Raw genomic sequence first — 19,479 nt, 5'->3', positions numbered from 1 at the left:
CTTTTTTTGTTGTTTATTTCTAAAGCGCTCTACAGATATTTTGACAAATAAGAAAAAATACATAGAAGGCAATGAAATCCAACATAATCCAACCACTGAAAAAGCCCACTCCTGCTCATGTAATTTATCCACATACGTTGTTTTATGTTTTCCTTCGTGTAATGTTATATTAAGTACCTTTGTACAAGTCATCAGTATCCTTTAAAATAAGACTTTTAGTAGCTGCAGAGAATTTCATTTGACTAGGCCTCACCTTTATTTACTGGTAGGCTATAGTTGGACGTATCTGTGGTTTCTCCCACTCTGGGTTGGCATTGTTTTCCTGTACACATGGGCATTATAATAACATTCACTGAACTGACAGTAATTTGGATCAGTCCTGTCCTTACCACCAGAAATATATGATCACTTTTTGTTATGGCTAGGAGATGTTTCTGGGTCATTTTTGAACATAGTGCCTCCTTTAGTCTGTCTAACACAATGAGCTTATTTTCCACGAAAAGACAACTACCAGTATTGTACGTTATTACTGATTGCATTGGCATTTTTACCATAAATCTTTTAAGTCTTGCTGAAGAGTTTCTTCCATTTTCGTCTTTACAGAACATTTACAAATCAGATCTCCAGTGGCTGAGAGGCATTGGCTGGGTCCCCATTGGGTCTGTGGATGTGGTCAAGTGCAAGAGAGCTGCAGAGATACTGAGTGACAACATTTACCGCCAGCCTCCAGACACGCTGAAATTTACCAGTGTGCCTGATTCCCTGGAACAGGTGCTGGCCAAGAACAATGCCATCAATATGAACAAGGTGAGCCCCAGCTACCTCAAGCTTCTCTAAGATGCCAAAAGATGCTATCATACTCTAACGACTAGTGCCATTAAAATTATCCATTGAAGTGTGTGTAGGGTCATATTTATCTCCTAAATTATATACTCAAAATCCTCTAACTAATTTCTGTTATTCCCAGTTTTAACTTTGATCACTAGTGTTAAGACTCAAACCTCCAATTTAAATACCTTGTATCCAAGTTCGGTTTGTTTTTCCTAATTAGATTAATAATAATCATGCTTAACTTTTTATAATTCCCATTTCAAATAGTATTCTATCAACATCTTCTTTGGCAGCGTTTATACACAGAGGCCTGGGACAAAGACAAGAGTCAAGTTCATATAATGCCTGATACCCCGGAGATCACGTTGGCACGGCAGAACCAGCTCAACTACAGCCAGGTTAGGGCAAACTCCTGTGGTGCAGCCCCACACGTTTTATTGTTGCCACTGTTTGTTTTCCTGTACTTGCTTCTATGGAGGTTGCTGCTGTGCCACAGCAATCATGGTGCCTGTGGCTCTGTGACGTGAACACTCAGCCCATCTAGCCTTTTATTTCTAGGTTGAATATTATCTGCTATAGGATTCCGTGGACAAACTGAAGTTGCATTTTTAGTTTATAGCCATTGCTGGTGTGGGCCAAGGGGACTGAGTAGTGTTTTCTGCATCTCCAAGGGGGTAGGATAGCCAGATAAACTAGTGACCCAATATTTCCACTGACACACTATTTGTCATTTACCTAAAATACAAGTCCAACTGGGCTTGCTATCTTTTTATTTGCTAAATCTGGCAATCTGCCCAAGAGGACCTCTGATAATATGTAACTTTTCCCTACCTGGATCCTCAGTACAACTGAGAGGTAAAACAAAGGAGTATGAATAGAAGTTGAAATCTCACATTGTTTACAACTAAAGTTAAATTCAAGGATACATTTGGATGAGAACTAAATGAGCCTAACTGAACCTCAGAATTAGATTCCCATTTGGTCAGAGGCCACACTAGAGAAGGGCAATTAGCTACACTCCCCTCAGGGGTAAGGTCTTAGGGCTTAGAGCCCAGAGAGACAGAAGGGGCTGGGCTTAGTCCCAGAGGGAGCGGGTCTGAGCTGAGTGGGAAGTGTCTAGTCGTCCCATCCCTGCTAGTTAAATAAATCGGTAAGTCTGTGATTCACAGCAGAGAGTAAAGGGGCAGAGAAAGGAGAAAGGTCAGAGAAAAATAATTGAGCTTCTTCTATAGAAAGAAAGCTTCAGGTGTGGGAAAGAAGTGTTCTCTATTAACAGCACTGGGTTTTTTTTAAAGTAAAATGCAATTTACTTTAGGCACATGTTTTACTAATATGATATAGACAAAATTTAGAATCTTAAAGTCGTGATTATAGTCCAGTTAGCTGTTTTAAATTGTACTTCAGTTTTTTCCACCTTTCTTTTTTAAGCACTATAAAGTATTACATGATTGTGGAAAATGTTTTAAGCAATAAAGAAATGAAAGTATGTAAGCATATATATTTTATATGTAAACTAACAATATTAAACATTGTTCTGCAATTATTTTTTCACTTAGAAATAGGTATAGATTGGTCTGTAAATTGATCTAGATTACTAGATTACATTAATATATGTTGATATGCATAATATAACAAACTACATGCTATATATTAATTTTTAACATATATGATGGATTAAAATATCAATCGATGCAAATATCCATTGATCTCATTGATTTCTAAAGCTATGTGTATGGGGTTTTTTCAGTAAGATATAATTTACTTTCGAAATTGCTGGAAATTTAGTTGTTTCCAGACCCTCTCCTTTTTAAAATTACTTGGCATGTCACTTAATAATCTCTAAATTGTTGCTGTCAAATCTTTTACTTTCACTCTGACTTTCTTTCTATAGACTCTGTATAAACTCGCCAATGAAGAAGCAAAGAAGAAAGGCTACGACCTGCGAAGTGATGCCATCCCGATCGTGGCGGCCAAGGCCTCCAGGGACATCGTCAGTGATGTGAGTAGCCACACTCCATGTATGTACATGGCTGGATAGGATTGGGAGCAAATGATCATTAGTACAGCAGGGGGATGAATCTATGTGCCAGTTAAAGCACACAGATTGTGCTTTAAATGAAAAAAAAATGTTTTTCACTGGAAAAAGCTCTTTTATATTTTTAACTCCAAAAACTTTAATATTCAGGTCCCATAGGTGGAGGTGGTGTCCTAAACTTTATTATAAAATTGAATTTGAATCTGTAGTTATTCATATCTACAATTATAGATATTTCTTATAGAAATAAGAAAAGGCCAGAAGAGAAAAAAATAATAATTTGGTTACATGTGTTGGCTCAATATCAGAAAAAGACCTGGTTCAGCCAGGTCTAGGAAAATGTATCTTTCCTTAATCTTGCTCTGGATCTTTGCCAACTCTTTCTTTGGAAAATTACCTTAAGTGATTCCTTTTGAGCTCTTTTTAAACGAAAACAGAAAAACAAAGACAACCAAAAACAGTAAAATGGTGATCCTCATTTCTTTTCTTGCTCTCTCTGAAAGAAGTGAGTCCTTCGATGAAGAATTATACATATACATTAGGATTTGTGTGATGTTATTTCCTAAAATGAAGAGAAAATATCCATTCAGCACTTACCACCATCACCACCACTAAAATGCTTTCTTGTAGTTATATAATCTGTTTTCTCACTTGAAGAATCCCAAGAAACCCCAGCCAAATTTGATCTCCAACAGAGCAGGGTATGCTGAATAGAAAATGCAAGCCAGCCCATTTTAGGGAGTCAGGTGGTGCAGTGAAAAGTCAACAGAGCTAGATTTGGGAGGTGGGAGGGGTGGGCAGAGGAGGTAATATGATACCTGTGGCCTGGGAAGTAGCCTTCTCAAAATCAAATGTAAAATTTCTGGGATAGTGATTTCACTGGCCCAAGATAAAGAAAAGGTAGTTTATGCTTCCAGTTGATTTTCTGGAGGTGTTGCTGCCTTTTTTTTTTTTTTTTCCAGGGACTTAATGTCTGCAAAACCTTAGAAATATGTAGTTGGCCCTGTCTTCCCATTAGAGTATTGTTGTGAAGTCAAGTCAGAGTTTAGGATAAGGAAACAAGTTGGTATTCAGATGGTTCCAAATTTAAAATAATGATGTTTTAAATCACCAAGATTTTAGCCCTTTCTAACATGTTTGCCTTTTAAATGACTACTTTTCAGTACAAATATAAAGATGGTTATCGCAAGCAACTAGGCCACCACATTGGAGCCCGAGACATCAAAGATGACCCCAAGATGATGTGGTCCATGCATGTGGCCAAGATCCAGAGTGACAGGGAATATAAGAAGGACTTTGAGAAGTGGAAGACCAAGTTCAGCAGCCCAGTGGACATGTTGGGGGTGGTCCTGGCCAAGAAGTGCCAGACCTTAGTCAGTGATGTGGACTATAAGAACTACCTGCACGAGTGGACTTGCCTGCCTGACCAGAATGACGTCATCCATGCTCGGCGGGCCTATGACCTCCAGAGTGATGTGAGTACTAAGACCCGTTGTATACCACCAGTGACCATGCTTACGATGGTAATACACAGTGATACATAGATAATGGTCTAGGATTAGTTAGAGCCCTCAGAAGTAATAACATTTTTTCTCTCCACCTCTCATTCACTGTGCTTTGCTTTTCTTTTAGAGAGAACATGATCCCATGAAAGTGTATCTAATTTGGCTTCATATTTTATATTTTTAATGTTTATTTATTTATTTTGAGAGAGAGAGCAGGGGAGGGACAGAGAGAGATAGAGAGAGAAAATCCCAAGCAGGCTCTGTGTTGTCAGTGCAGAGCCTGATGCCGGGCTCAAACTTACAAACAGTGAGATCATGACCTGAACCGAAATCAAGAGTCAGTTGCTTAACCAACTAAACCATCCAGGTGCCCCTGGGCTTCATGTTTGAAAAGACATAGACATGATGTTTAGCTATTAAAGTTTTTCAGTCTTTTTTAAGAATTTTTTTTTTAATTTTTAAGTAATCTTTATACCCAACATGGGGCTCAAACTCATGACCCTGAAATCAAGAGTCATGTGCTTCTCTGACTGAGCCAGCCAGGCACCCCAAATTTTTCAGTCTTTTTCTTTCATTTTTAAAATCAAGTGTCATTACAGCTTAACTAAGACTTGCTTTTGCGTTTGATCTCACCAGAACATTTACAAATCAGATCTCCAGTGGCTGAGAGGTATTGGCTGGGTCCCTATTGGGTCTGTGGATGTGGTCAAGTGCAAGAGAGCTGCAGAGATACTGAGTGACAACATCTACCGCCAGCCTCCAGACACGCTGAAATTTACCAGTGTGCCTGATTCCTTGGAACAGGTGCTGGCCAAGAACAATGCCATCAATATGAGCAAGGTGAGTCCCCAGTTTGGGGGAAACTAAAGTAGAACCATATGCCCTTGAGAATATCTATGGTTAATTTAGTCTTTTAATTGTTTTACAATTGCCATATTGTCTTTAGTGGTTTGGTTGCATTTTCTATTCAGTTATGTTAGGATTCCAAAAATGTATGTGGGAATTTCTGCTTTGACATCTCTTGTGAAGGAGCCAGAGCTAAGAATAGGACAGGTGTTTGGTGTTCAGTTTGTTTGAAGTCAATGAGAGTAATACATGGTTTGATATCAAGGTTTCTTTCCCATTGGGTATTTATCTAAGTGAGTACAAAACTAGCAAGTCAATGCGAATCTCCATAACATTCATCAAAAAGAAATCTGGAGATGGCATATCCAGTTACATTTGCCATTAACAGACAAACAACAAACAAAACCATGGGAAGGATTTAATGTAACCACAGTGCATATGGTATGTATGCTTGGAAAATACTTGCTTATAATTGGAGGTGATAGTGTAACAAAACACACATACAGGTTTTCTTTTCATATCTTAGTCTATGTTTCCATTTAGTGGCAATAAATATCTTGTAATAGCAAAGAGATTTGGAGTGTTGGTATAAAGTACACAGCATAGATAGGGAGGAGCCTGGCTTCCAACTTTGTCATGAACTCTAAATTAGAAACTCTTATTTACAACATTGTTTTTCTCATTCATTAACCTGTTGATCATTCACAGCGCTTATACACAGAAGCCTGGGACAAAGACAAGACCCAAATTCACATCATGCCTGATACACCTGAAATTATGTTGGCAAGACAAAATAAAATAAATTACAGTGAGGTAAGACCATTTGTTTTGTTTTCTTGGTCTGACCACATTGATTTTTTGCTGATGTAGTAAAAACATTAGAATTATGGATTTAATTCTCATGTGCACCAGTTGGCTTAGTTTTGATTTTTTATGCCCATCACCTTACCCTGAATATATGTGCCATTTTTCAAAAAGTAGATACATAAAATGATACAGAAGTAGATAAATACAAAAATATCTGCATCTCAGGAGGAGAAAGAAAACTATCAAAGTCAACTATTAATGATTGAAATTCATTATAATTTTAATTAAAAAATAATGATTGCTATGTATCAAATTAGCACTTCAGTATTCTGTGAGTTTTTCTTCAGTTACCTTACCTGTGAAAATGGGATAAAAATACCTATTTTGAAGAATTTTCGTGGTGGCTGAATAAGGTAGTATATATAATATGCCCAGCGTAAGGCCTGGCACAAATAGTTGCTTAGTAAACTTTAACTTCTTCCTGTTACCATGCAAATTAGATTTATTTAATATACTCAAAATAACTTGAGCTTTATTTACAAGAACTGAAATGAGAATCCTCAAGTCCATCCATTTCAAAATTGCCTGAAGACAATAAAATATATTTTTTTATGTGTTATCTCCAGCCTCACTAAACGTGTCATCACATATCTTTGCAGTCCAGAAATACTGCTGCAGGGACAGCTTCTTGCCCAGTTGTACTTGCCAAAATCAACAATTACTGGTTTATTCAAGAAGAGATTGTTTTCTCACACATTTGTGTGTCTTCGTTTAAAAAAAAAAAAGGGCAGGGGGAGACTTTTCTTCAGTTTGAGAACACTGGAAAATTAAGCACCCATTTTCAAGACTTGACCATCTTCATTCTTTTATCTGTATTGACTACTTTTATTTATAATCAGCCCTAAAGAAGAGTCATGCTTCATTTAACCATGACAAGTGACAAGTGAAATGAAGAGGGTACGATTTCCCTCCCCCAACATCATAAAACAGACCCGAGGACAAGCCTGATCATAAGTATTTGCTTGGTCTTGGCTTCAGTCATTTTTTGAACGAACAATTTTTCTCTTGGCCACAGAGCTTCTTTGTTCGTTTAGCTTTTCCCAACAGGTCTGTCTCACCCCAGACAGATGAAGTTAGTTTCTACCCCAAACTGTAATGACGCTTTTAAGCCTCTGCCTTTTGTTAAAATGAGGTCAGATGAGGTAGGTGTTTTTTTTTGTTTTTGTTTTTGTTTTTTAGCTGCTGAGAGGAAATTAGGCTTTTATTTCTGCAATTTTCAGCTGGATTCATTTTCTTTAAAATGGCATGATCATGTTAATTGCCTAAGGACTGTCTTCTGAAGATTAGATTTCATAATGGGTCACTTGAATTTTTTCTCAACCCAATTGGTACCTTCATTTCCGTACTCAATAAATGTAAACAAAACAAAGCAACCACATCTTTTTTTCTCTCAAATTCTCATTTACCTGTTCTAGTTCTCTTGGGTAAATTACTTACCAAACAAGCTTTAAGACATAGTCTTGATGGTAACCAAAAGCGTTATCTTCTTTGAAGCCCTGCATCTTTTTCAAATGTTGAAAGAATGAAATAAATCAATTTGTTTGGCCTAAAGACATGAGATGATTTAAACACATTTTTTCCACTTCTGCAGAAGGACAGAGTCCTCAAAGGAAAAATATAATAGGCAAACTATTTGACTCTCCAGTTATGAAATAAACATTTTAGAATTTTTTAAGAAGATCAAATGCCCTTGGGATTTTAGCTTAAATGTATCCAATTTATTCTTATTTTTGTTTCAGCTTTTCCTTGTAAAATCTTGGGAAGAATGTAATTTGTCATGTATTGATAATGTACATTAGAAACATGTAATAAGTTCCTTCTAAGACCCAAGTCATTTAAAAATTAAATATCTCTGCATCATATTTAAAATTCAGACATTATTCCAATATTTTTAATTCAATCTAACATGAGAATGGGGGGTAATGATGAAGCAATTCGTTTTCACTCTTTCTGCCACGTTTAAAATTTTTCCTTACATTTAAAATTTTGTCTTCATGCAGCCTCAACAGTGACAAAATACTGAACATAATAGAGTAGGAAGAAACATAAAGCCCTGAAGAATTGTAGGTCATTGTTGTTTTGCCCTTAAAACCATAAGCAATTTCTAAATCCTTTTCCAGAACTATCTACAGGTTCTACATCTACTTGCTCTGAAGCAGTAACTCTCTTAAAAGAGGAAAGGGAGGAAACTGAAATTAAAGATTAAATTAGTCCATCATAGACCACTTTAAGAACTATGTCTCTGTTTTGGGGTATAAAGATGAGCTACCTTCCAACTTCAGGTGTCCTTGAGGTAACACAAAGTCTTTCCAGTGGGTACTCTGGCTTGCGGTGTTATAAACAAATCACTTTAACAGGGAGGGCTGCCCTTCCCTACTCTTCTAAATTACCTGTCTGAGGGGCCCTGCCCTCAGTGGTGTCCACTTCCTCTTTCTTAGCCACTCTTCTTTAACTTTCAAACAAAAAGCACAGATAAAAGGCCTAAAAATCTGCGAGAACAGTCAAATGCCACTCGTGCTCCTGAGTTGGATTCTAGGTAGACAAACAATATTGCTATAAAGGACACTACTGGGACAGTTGGTGGAATTTGAATATTCACTGTCTATTAGATAAGAGTATTGTGTCAATATCAAATTTCCCAAATTTAATAAATATATTGTGGTTATGTAAAAGTGACCTTTTTCTTAGGCAATATATGCTTTAAATATTTAAAAGTGAAAGCCATGATGTCTACAATTTACTCTTAATTGGTTCTTATAATTGAAAATAAGATTTAAAAAAACAAATATACATGCCAAACATACACACATAAAAGAGAAAGAGAAAATAAATATGGCAAAAGTGCTAATAATTGGGTAGCTGGGTGTTCATTGTACTATTCTTTTTTTTTTTAATTTTTTTTAACGTTTTATTTATTTTTGAGACAGAGAGAGACAGAGCATGAACGGGGGAGGGGCAGAGAGAGAGGGAGACACAGAATCGGAAGCAGGCTCCAGTCTCTGAGCCATCAGCCCAGAGCCCTACGCGGGGCTCGAACTCACGGACCGCGAGATCGTGACCTGAGCCGAAGTCGGACGCTTAACTGATTGAGCCACCCAGGCGCCCCCATTGTACTATTCTTAAAGCTTTTCTGTAGGTTTGAAGTTTTTCAAAATAAGGAAAATATACATTTTTAAATATTAAAACATACATTAAAATATTTGACCAGGTAAGATTTTTTAAAGATTTTATTTCTAAAAAGAGGAAAAAAAGAAAGCATACCTGTTCCAGCAGTTAATGTGGTACATGCCTGAGTGTATTTAAAAAAAAACAAAAAATCTGCCAAACAATTTAATTCATTAATATCCACCAAAACCGTTTTCAAGGTTTTCAATCAAGGTACTGTGATTTCCTATAAATCACAAAAGTAACATTAAGAGATCCAATAAATTTTTACTTTTTATGTTTAAAAATTATCACAATGCATACTTTATTATTGATTAATTAAAAAACAATATTAGCAATTATTTTAAATTTATCTTAACAGTATATAGGATTTGGTCAAATTCTTGTGGGTGACTCACAAGCAAAAAATGCTGAATGAAGACTTCTAGTATAGATGATTTGTTTAATGTACTGGTTCTCAAACTGTGTTCCCACAGCACCTGCATTCCACCTTCTATGTGTATCTATCCTATCGTGGAAACTGAATAGTGGGTGTTTTTCCAATTTACAGAATAAATTATCAAATATATTTTAATTAGTTTTGTGTTTTTAACTAATAAATTAACAATTTATAATTAAAATTTTTAAATAAAAAATTAATTATGGAGCAAATCAATATTAACAAAGCCATTCAGGAACAGATTATCCTTAGTTCAGCACTATTTGGTTGTAGACACATACATATTTAAGGTGGTGTTGTGTATTGTTATGTAATCATATTCTTTGCTAGTAAAATTGTCCCTAACTCAAATTTGGAGTTAAATCAACACTTCTTGGCTGTTTGATGAGAAGAGCAAGGGCTGAACAATCCAACACATTTGAAAGCTATTGATTTCACGTCTAAAATCTGTAAGGATTTGTGTAAAGAGAACTTGCAGTGTTAAAGCCTGCCAGCTGTAAAATCTCAGCTTAAATAGCTTGGATAAATAGAATGTAAAAGAAAGAGGGGTTTGTGTGTGTGTGTGTGTGTGTGTGTGTGTGTGTGTGTGTGTGTGTGTGTGTTTAAGATTTAAAGCTGAACATATTAGTGCAGTTAATTCTGCATCCAAAGCAGTCTTCTTTGGACAAAAATACATTTTTAGAGTGAAAGTATTACATGTAAAAGCTACTATTTCTGGGACACCTGGGTAGGTAGTCAGTTAAGTGTCTGACTCTTGATTTCAGCTCAGGTCGGTAATCTCACTGTTTGTGAGATCAAGCCCTGTGTCAGGCTCAGCACTGACAGAATGGAGCCTGCTTGGGATTCTCTCTCTCCCCTCTCTCTGCCCTTCCCCTGCTTGTGCGCTCTCTCTCTCTCTCTCTCTCAAAATAAATAATATATATATATATATATATATATATATATATATATATATATATATATGAATGAATGAATGTTGCTACTTCTTTCCTCAGAACTTCTATCGCCAGGCCATGGAAGAAGCCAAGAAAGAAGGCTATGACTTGAGAAGTGATGCCATTCCCATTGTGGCTGCCAAGGCCTCCCGAGACATTGCCAGTGATGTAAGAGCTGAACAAGTCCTTCCCTTTGCTACCAACAGGCCAGCCCTCTGTGCAGGGAAACACAGATGGATGTCTCTATAGTCATCACCCATGGATCTGTAGTCTTCCACCTTAACTGCCTTCACTGTACAGGCAAATAAATTAGGGTTTGAGACAGTAGGTAACCTGCCCAAGATCACAAGCATCATTGAGACAAAGTCTGAACTGGAATGTAGTTCCTTTGATTCCTGTCCTTTGGTCTTTGTTTAATAAGATTGGGTACCTTCATTAAGGCTAGGTGGACATATGTTGAGCTAGTAGCTCATAAAACCTCATGAGCTCTCCTCAGGATACACTCAAGACAAAGATGCCAGGAAAGGAGCGGGATTTAATGGAGTTCTCCCTCCTGATTCGAGGAAGGGCATAGGATAACAAAAAAGATATGTCTGCATATTCCTTTACCTTAAAAGTGAAGATATCAGATTCCTGGACAACTTAAATATTAATCTGAATAGTAGAAATTGTCCATTTTTATAGGCTTTTCTTTTTAATCATGGTTTAAAAACATATAAAATTTACTGTCTTAACCATTTTCAAGTACATAGTTCAGCAATGTTAAGTGTATTCGCACTATTGAGCAACAGACTTCCAGAAATTTTTCATTTTGCAAAACTGAAACTCTAAACCTATCAAACAACAAAATTCACCCATTTTTAAACTACTGCTCCCAGACTATTTGTGCAGAGGAAAATTATTTCTCAGAATGCCCTAGAAAAAAGATTAGGAAAATCTCAGTTGAGTCCACCCATATGACCAACTTCTGAGACACTGTTTATCACTACAATTGAACTCACTCAAAGTTCACTTTTTAGTCTCTTTTTATCAAAAAAGATTTTTAGCATCATATAAAGTGATCATTGTGGAATTATTCTGTAGAAATGTGCAAATGAGCACAACATCCTTTTCATTGGAAGTGTTTTCCAATGTGTAGCATCTCAGCACATGTTGAATGTACCCTAGCGTCTTAAGGATTTCATAGAAAAGCCTCATCACAAAAAGAATGACAGGAAATAGCCCTTGGTGCTCCCTCCTTATTTACTGGTTTCTCTTTCAGTACAAATACAAAGAAGCTTACCGTAAGCAGTTGGGTCACCACATTGGTGCCCGAGCAGTACACGATGACCCCAAGATAATGTGGTCTCTCCACATCGCCAAAGTGCAGAGTGACCGAGAGTACAAGAAAGAATTTGAGAAATACAAGACCAGATACAGCAGCCCAGTGGACATGCTTGGTATCGTTCTGGCCAAGAAATGTCAGACCTTAGTCAGTGACGTGGACTATAAACATCCTCTGCATGAATGGACCTGCCTGCCGGACCAGAATGACATCATCCAGGCTCGGAAAGCTTATGACCTCCAGAGTGATGTGAGTATCCCTGATGCTGGTTCTGCATGTTAAAAGAAGATCTGAAACATGTCCTTAAATTCTGACTAGTGCCAGGAGACTGGAATTTATTTGTATATTTTAAACAATATACCATTAAATGTTTAAAAAGAGTTTCCTATTGGAAGCACTACAGTTTATTTCACAGTTTTTCTCCCCCCAAAGTCATATGTAAAAGAGGAAATAAAATATATATTATCAATTATATATATAGGTACATTTCTTCCTAGTAATTCAGGCTTCCTTTGCATGAGTTAGGTGAAACTTAGTCCTCAGAAGTATATAGCTGCATATTTTTGGCTTAAAGAGAGAGAAATACATGTTGGCATGGAGGGAGGTGGAAAAAGTGGGAACAGAAGTATATTATACTAAATCATTTTAAGACAGGGAAATACTAATATATTACCGTCTTTTTCAAAACCAATCGTCTAATTCTTGTTAACAGTTACCATGTACTACTGATAGTAAAATAAAATGAATAGAGAAATATATATTATCTTTACAACACCACATTACACACTTGATATTTTGTGATTTTGAAGGCGGAAATAAAGATTTTTTTTTAAAGTTCTTTTTACACACCAGAAGTGCAGCTATGTGTAGTGATAGATGTTAACTTGACTTATTGTGATCATTTTACAGTCTGTACATATACTAAATCATTATGTGGTACACTTGAAACTAATATATTACATGTCAATTATATCTCCATTTTAAAAATGTGAGAGCGTGATTTGCAAAGGTTAACATTACTATATGCTGAAACTCATTACTGTAGTTAAATTTCACCTCTTTTCCTTTAAAAAAGGCAAAAGAGTTTTTGTGACTGCAGCAGCACTGGTCTGAGTGTGGGGTCTTACTGGGAGCTATTAGAGCACATTTTTCTTTTTTATTTTTTTTATTTAATGTAATTTATTGTCAAATTGGCTAACATACAGTGTGTGAAGTGTGCTCTTGGTTTTTGGGGTAGATTCCTGTGGTTCATTACTTACATACAACACCCAGTTAGAGCACGTTTTTCAGAGCTAGAGAAGCTCTACTTCTGTGTAAAAATCGTGTACTACCCTCAAGGGCAGGTGTCTTCTACATTTTACAAAAGTTCTTTTATCATATTGGTATAATCCTCTGTACCAAAAAATGCTCAGGGGGAAAAAATATTCTCAGGATTCAATAATACTTTTAAATGAGTGATCAGCTATGCTGGGAGCTTTATTTGTTCACAAATACTTTGTATTTCCCTAATAGGCATTTTGTGACTATGAATCTAAAATTCTAATTAGTAAATGTGTTTCCTATCTGTTCATTTGCAGAATTTATATAAGTCAGACCTTGAATGGTTGAAAGGCATTGGCTGGGTTCCGATTGGTTCTGTGGAAGTGGTTAAAGCCAAGAGGGCCGCAGAGATACTGAGTGATAATATCTACCGTCAGCGTCCGGAGACCCTGAAATTTACCAGCATAACTGACACTCCAGAGCAGGTGCTGGCAAAGAGCAATGCTATAAACATGAGTAAGGTGAGTTTTTATTCCTCACTGTTAGGTAGAGGAATTTACCATCAAAAAAGGTAAAAATTCTGACATGTTACAGCATTCCTATAATTCCTATAGGATTTATGATACCTTTGTAAATGATTTTTCCATTATAATACCATAGTTACTTAATACTTCAAAATATTAAGCTGTTAAAAATACTATGCACTATAATTATTTCATAATTACAGATTTTAAATACTGCAACCCATTTATACTTTTCAGAACTGCTAAATAATTTTAATAAGAAACAGTAACAACCAAGTCAATGAAATAGTAAACTAGTAAGCTAAATACTCTGGGAAATAGTAATTTATCTACATGAAAAGTAGGAATTGATGCAACTTAAGTAATTTTATTTCTACTTCGTATAGAGGAGAGGTGACTGACACATATCAAAAGAAAAGCATCTTTGAATGCCAAAATAATTTTTCTAATTTCTTTCTTCATAGCGCTTGTATACTGAAGCCTGGGACAATGATAAGAAAACAATCCATGTCATGCCAGATACACCAGAAATCATGCTAGCCAAACTCAACCAAATAAACTACAGTGATGTGAGTAAACTATTGATCATATAATGAACAGAAAGGCGAAAATGAACTATTGTAACGGTTTCCTAAGTGACATGGTTTGACTTATACACACTCCAAAGTAACGTCAGTAGAATAGAGTTCTCTCTTGCTTCAATTTCGGGCTGTGTGGTAGGTCCACAAAGTAGCCAGCCTTGTAGCAACAGGGTAGCAGGGAATGGAATGCTTATGGAGAAATATTTCAATGGGAATTACACTCCTGATGTCTTCTCCTACAGGTCAGTGTGGGTATCAAGCCATTATTTGATTAAACAGCTATTTAGGAGGCACTGTTGGAACCCAGTGAGGTGTCATGCCCTCTGGTATTCTGCTGTTTCAGTAATGCTCTGGTTACCCTTTAAGCATTACCCTTTAAGCAAATTCTTTGCAAGTATTTTTGTAGGCATCTCTCTCAGGACTAGTATTTTCATCAGGGTGATTATTTGAAACCCTGCTCTACATATTGATCATGGTCTGTGATGATAGTCCATAGCAAAATGATAAAAAAATATATATAACACTTTGAGTTTTTCATACATTCAAATATATTCAATTTGAAGATAATGTCCTTATTCTTTCTCCTTGTTTAGTATTAAGATGGTTTTCTTTTATATTATAATGGTGATAGTAAATAGTATTTTTTTTTTTTTTTACATATTCTTGTTCGGTAAAACAAAATTTTGGCAACCACAGGCTGATCTCCCCCCAAGATAATTTGTGTGTGTGCGTGTGTGTGTTTTAAACTTACCAATTAATAAAACCTCCAAGTTTAGAACATGTGCCTTAAAATCCTTAGGCACCTACAAAGCAATTTTGTAGAAACCCACCTAATATTTGATTTTATGGATTTCTTTCTATAGTTTAAATGAGGACAGGGAAAATTTAATAATAACCTGCTTTATTTTTTAATGAAAGGAATAATGAGTAATGACTTTCTTTTCTACAGAAACTCTATAAACTTGCTTTGGAAGAGTCCAGGAAGGAAGGCTGTGATTTGCGTTTGGATGCCATCCCAATCCAGGCAGCCAAGGCCTCAAGAGATATCGCTAGCGATGTAAGTTGATGTTTTTGGAAGAGGCATTTCTTAGAGATTTTCCCAAATGGCAGCTTTTATAATTTTTCTTGCCAGAATTTTGGTTGTCCCTACAAGTCTCAATTTCATTTGGTAATTCCACCATGTATAAAGTTGCCAATAAAAACAAAGCAAACCACAAGATGATGTGTCCATGATGATACCTGTTAATCAGTTGGGGTTAGAGGTATTTTCTTGTAAAATGAGGGTTTTATAGACCCTAAAAATGGGTTCATATTTTTGAGCCTTAGAAGTTGAGCAGCAAATGCTGTGGATGTTTGTAGAAGACATTGAAAGAACATGTACATCAGTCAATATAAATGTGAGTTCTTTCCTGCTACTTCCATCCATTCTGGCATCAAAGGAAGACTAGATGACAGATGTGTTTTAGAGTTTCGTTTCATCCTTTGTAACTTTTAGTGAGATGTAACTCTGAAGATGCCCCTAACGGTTGTAAGAACAAATTGAGAAGAGAAGCTTGTTCTCTTCTCTGTAGCTTTTCCTTCTCATGCGAAACATCTCCTGAGAGTATCTGGCACCCTTATTCTGTGCCATGACTCCTGAGGACCCAAATCCAGGCTTTCCTTCTTCTGGGAGGGCTCCATGCCTTAGACTTAGGCTTCATTCCTTCTATTATCAAAACATTCTCTGGCTGTAAAACAGCTGGAAAAGTCCACACTATGATCATCTTATGATAAGATGAATCATAACATGTTGTTCTTGAATTCTAAAAGTATGGAACAGTAACCCAAGGCATGACTCTTTCATGGTGAAAGTTCAGTGACCTAACAGGAAGATATTTTCTGGTGAGATCATCTACATGTAGCCCATTCTCTTGATCAGGACATTCAGTATAAATTCTAAAAGATAGATTCTAAAATATTCTTAATACATTTTTAGGAAAAAGCCACATCTTTAAGCAGATGTTTTTTTAGAATGTACAAGATGTTTTACATTTCCTTGTTAAGCAATCAAATGTGAAGTAGGTAATATAGTTTAATAGAACGGAAAAATATTAAGAACTAGAAGCTCTCTACTTGAATGTCAGCTACTTGTGATGTGATCATGAACAAATCAGCTAAAATTCCTCTAGGTTTCAGGTTTCTACTTTATAAAATGGGGTTGATAATATTAGCCTTTCTCTCTCACACTAGTGAAAGGAAAAATCAAAAGAAATAATGTGTGTATGAAACTATAAAATGTTATATAAATGAGATGTTCTTATCAAACTCATATCTTTTTTCTTTTTTTAGTACAAGTACAAGGAAGGCTACCGCAAACAGCTTGGCCATCACATTGGGGCTCGAAATGTTGAGGATGACCCCAAGATAATGTGGTCCATCCATGTGGCCAAGATCCAAAGTGACCGGGAGTACAAGAAGGACTTTGAGAAGTGGAAGACCAAATTCAGCAGCCCAGTGGACATGCTGGGATTGGTGTTGGCCAAGAAGTGTCAGGTCCTTGTAAGCGACATAGACTACAAACATCCTCTACACGAATGGATCTGTCTGCCTGATCAAAACGACATCATACAGGCTCGGAAGGCATATGACCTTCAGAGTGATGTGAGTGGGCCTAATATTCATCAGCATGTGTTTATTTTTGTTGATTTTTAACTTGAATCTAAATGCCTTTATTAAACAATTCATTAATGGGGCAGCAATCCATCCAGCAAGTAGAGGGTAACTCCAGAGTTGTAAGGAAAAAAAAAAAAAAAAGGTTTTTATAGGGAGGAGGATAAAGGCAAGGAGGTTATTAGCAAAAGAATAGAAAGGATTGTTTCAGACAAGGTCACCTTCCCTTAGGGGAAAGGGAAGGAGGTCAAATTAGGTTAATTACCTTTTTTTTCCTTTGGGGGATAGGGAAGGTCCATGTGACAGATTACTTCCTTGGTGCTGACCCATCAGCACATTTAAAAGATTTTTTTAAAGGAGTTCTAACTTTTTTTATGCCATGGAATCTTTTGGCATCCTGTGAGACCTATGGACGACTTTTCAAGACAATGTCATGAAATGCATAAAATGCAACATATATATGTTTCAGAAGAAACTGATCACATTGAAATATGGTTATGAAAATATTAAACTTTGGGTACCTGAGTGGCTTAGTCCGTTGAGTGTCTGACTCTTTGATTTCCACTCAGGTTGTGATCCTTGGGTCGTGGGATCAAGCCCCATGTCTGGCTCTGCACTGAGCATAGAGCCTGCTTGAGATTTATGCACTCTCTCTCTCTCTCTCTCTCTCAAATAAAAAACATAAATATTTAACATAATCTATGATGTAGTGAATAGACATGATTTTCAAGACTTAAAAAATGTAGCACTGGGTATAAGAACTAGTTTAATTTCAAAAAAGGAGCATAAATATCTCAAGATGTCTGCAACAATGTAATAGGATATGAAAATATTTGTGATTTTTATTGTTGACAAAGTCTTATGTAGTATTAATGCTATTATGATCTATAGCCTATATTTATAATCAAAATAAATATTGTATTTCAATTAGAGTTTAATAAAAATAAAGATAGTATGTTTTTCTATTCAAGTACATTGATGCCAGGTTCAGAATCGCTGGTTTAACACAACCTAATTTTCCAAATGAATTGATTGTATTATCATTTTTCTGATAATGTTCTGTTATTTGTGCAAGGAAGTTTAAGAATGAATTGTACAAATTGAGACAATTTTTCTAAGAAGCTGAAAACAATAGCTCTCTAGAAATACGTGAGGCACTTTTGTTGTCAGCCAGTAGATTGTCCTTGGGACTCAAGTGCTACCTCATTGGTATAGTAGCTCCTTGTTTTTTTGATCAGGCTCTGACAACTGTCACTTTCGAAAAACTGATAAAAATAGTGGCATTGTAAAAAGAAAATTTCCCAAAGAGCCATACAAACAAAAAGAATTGTTACCTTTACTTATGAGAAAAATGCTCCTTTAGCCAATTACTTAAATTCAAAGAAGAAAAATTAAAGACGGATAAAATATCTTCTTGAACTATAACACAAGAAAGGGAATTGAGGATAAGATAAACAAGAGTAAAAATACGTGTACTCTTTGTTTAGAAGCATGTATATAGAATCAAATGATGCCCTTTTGGTTGTCCCCAGAAAACACATTAATTCAACATGTAGTCAACCAGTAGTGTTCATCTTTATGTTATATGGCTGGTTGTGAAGGCCACTGCCCAATGGGACAGGAACAAGCTGTATTCTAACAGAGTATTATTGATGCACAAGGAGGTACAGGCAATCAAATCAGAGAATGAATACTTTCTATCAGGGGCAGTCACTAATTTCCTTAAAATGGTTTGGTAGTATATGTGCTACCAAAGTAAGCACAGATTTTATGAGTCTTTAAACTAGAAAACATTAGCTGCCTTCAGGGACAAAGTGTTTGGCTAGCCATTCTACACCAAAATAAGTCAATCCTGTGGGTCTTCCCAGAAATTCATATAAGATTCAGAATTATACATTATCTGTATATGTTAACTCAAGATCTGACACCAGGCTGTCTAGGTAACTTCTATAAATATTTGACATTATTTCATTTTCAGGCTATTTATAAGTCTGATCTCGAGTGGCTGAGAGGCATTGGATGGGTGCCCATTGGCTCTGTAGAAGTCGAGAAGGTGAAAAGAGCTGGAGAAATCCTGAGTGAAAGGAAGTACCGCCAGCCTGCAGACCAGCTCAAATTCACATGCATTACAGACACCCCAGAGATTGTCCTGGCAAAGAATAATGCCCTGACGATGAGCAAAGTGAGTATGCAATTGTTTCCATTTCCTGAGTCATACCTTCCATGGATTTGGCTCATAAAGTGAGAAATGCCCTGAAGAGTTTCCGGAGAAGGGGGATGTAATGGGCCTGATTCTCATGCCCGTCTTCAACAGAGCATCTGCTTGATTTCTAGTTGGACCTTCATGTTCTTCTCAACACTGTGTCCCCTAATTCTCTGTGTGCATGAGGAAGCAGAGCCTGGGGTAATTTCTCTGGAGTAATGGACATACTCGATTGAGCAGTGACCTGGAGACATCCACACATACATTACTTTGCCCTGTACATTCTCCTAGGCACAGCAGACTCAAACCATTGAC

The 19,479-nt window shown here is 36.4% G+C and overlaps 1 protein-coding gene across 27 annotated transcripts in view; it reads left to right on the top strand.

Annotated features, from left to right (window-relative positions):
- The window catches only part of NEB (nebulin), a 214,535-nt gene that overhangs the window by 90,427 nt on the left and 104,629 nt on the right, over window positions 1-19,479 (top strand). For 25 of the 27 annotated variants that reach the window (XM_086718585.1, XM_086718583.1, XM_086718584.1 and 22 more), the window contains 13 exons: window positions 604-807; window positions 1,125-1,229; window positions 2,723-2,830; window positions 4,030-4,341; window positions 5,008-5,211; window positions 5,926-6,030; window positions 10,684-10,791; window positions 11,885-12,196; window positions 13,525-13,728; window positions 14,196-14,300; window positions 15,262-15,369; window positions 16,641-16,952; window positions 18,940-19,143. In XM_086718585.1, the coding sequence (XP_086574711.1) occupies window positions 604-807; window positions 1,125-1,229; window positions 2,723-2,830; window positions 4,030-4,341; window positions 5,008-5,211; window positions 5,926-6,030; window positions 10,684-10,791; window positions 11,885-12,196; window positions 13,525-13,728; window positions 14,196-14,300; window positions 15,262-15,369; window positions 16,641-16,952; window positions 18,940-19,143 (2,391 nt within the window). The remainder of the gene's footprint in view (window positions 1-603; window positions 808-1,124; window positions 1,230-2,722; window positions 2,831-4,029; window positions 4,342-5,007; window positions 5,212-5,925; window positions 6,031-10,683; window positions 10,792-11,884; window positions 12,197-13,524; window positions 13,729-14,195; window positions 14,301-15,261; window positions 15,370-16,640; window positions 16,953-18,939; window positions 19,144-19,479) is intronic. The other 2 variants (XM_086718582.1, XM_086718590.1) reach the window with 2 other exon arrangements.

The sequence above is a fragment of the Puma concolor genome, chromosome C1, assembly GCF_028749965.1.
Source record: "Puma concolor isolate L17-30 chromosome C1, mPumCon1.1.hap2, whole genome shotgun sequence".
Lineage (NCBI taxonomy): Eukaryota > Metazoa > Chordata > Mammalia > Carnivora > Felidae > Puma > Puma concolor.
This window is presented reverse-complemented; position numbering and strand designations above follow the sequence as displayed.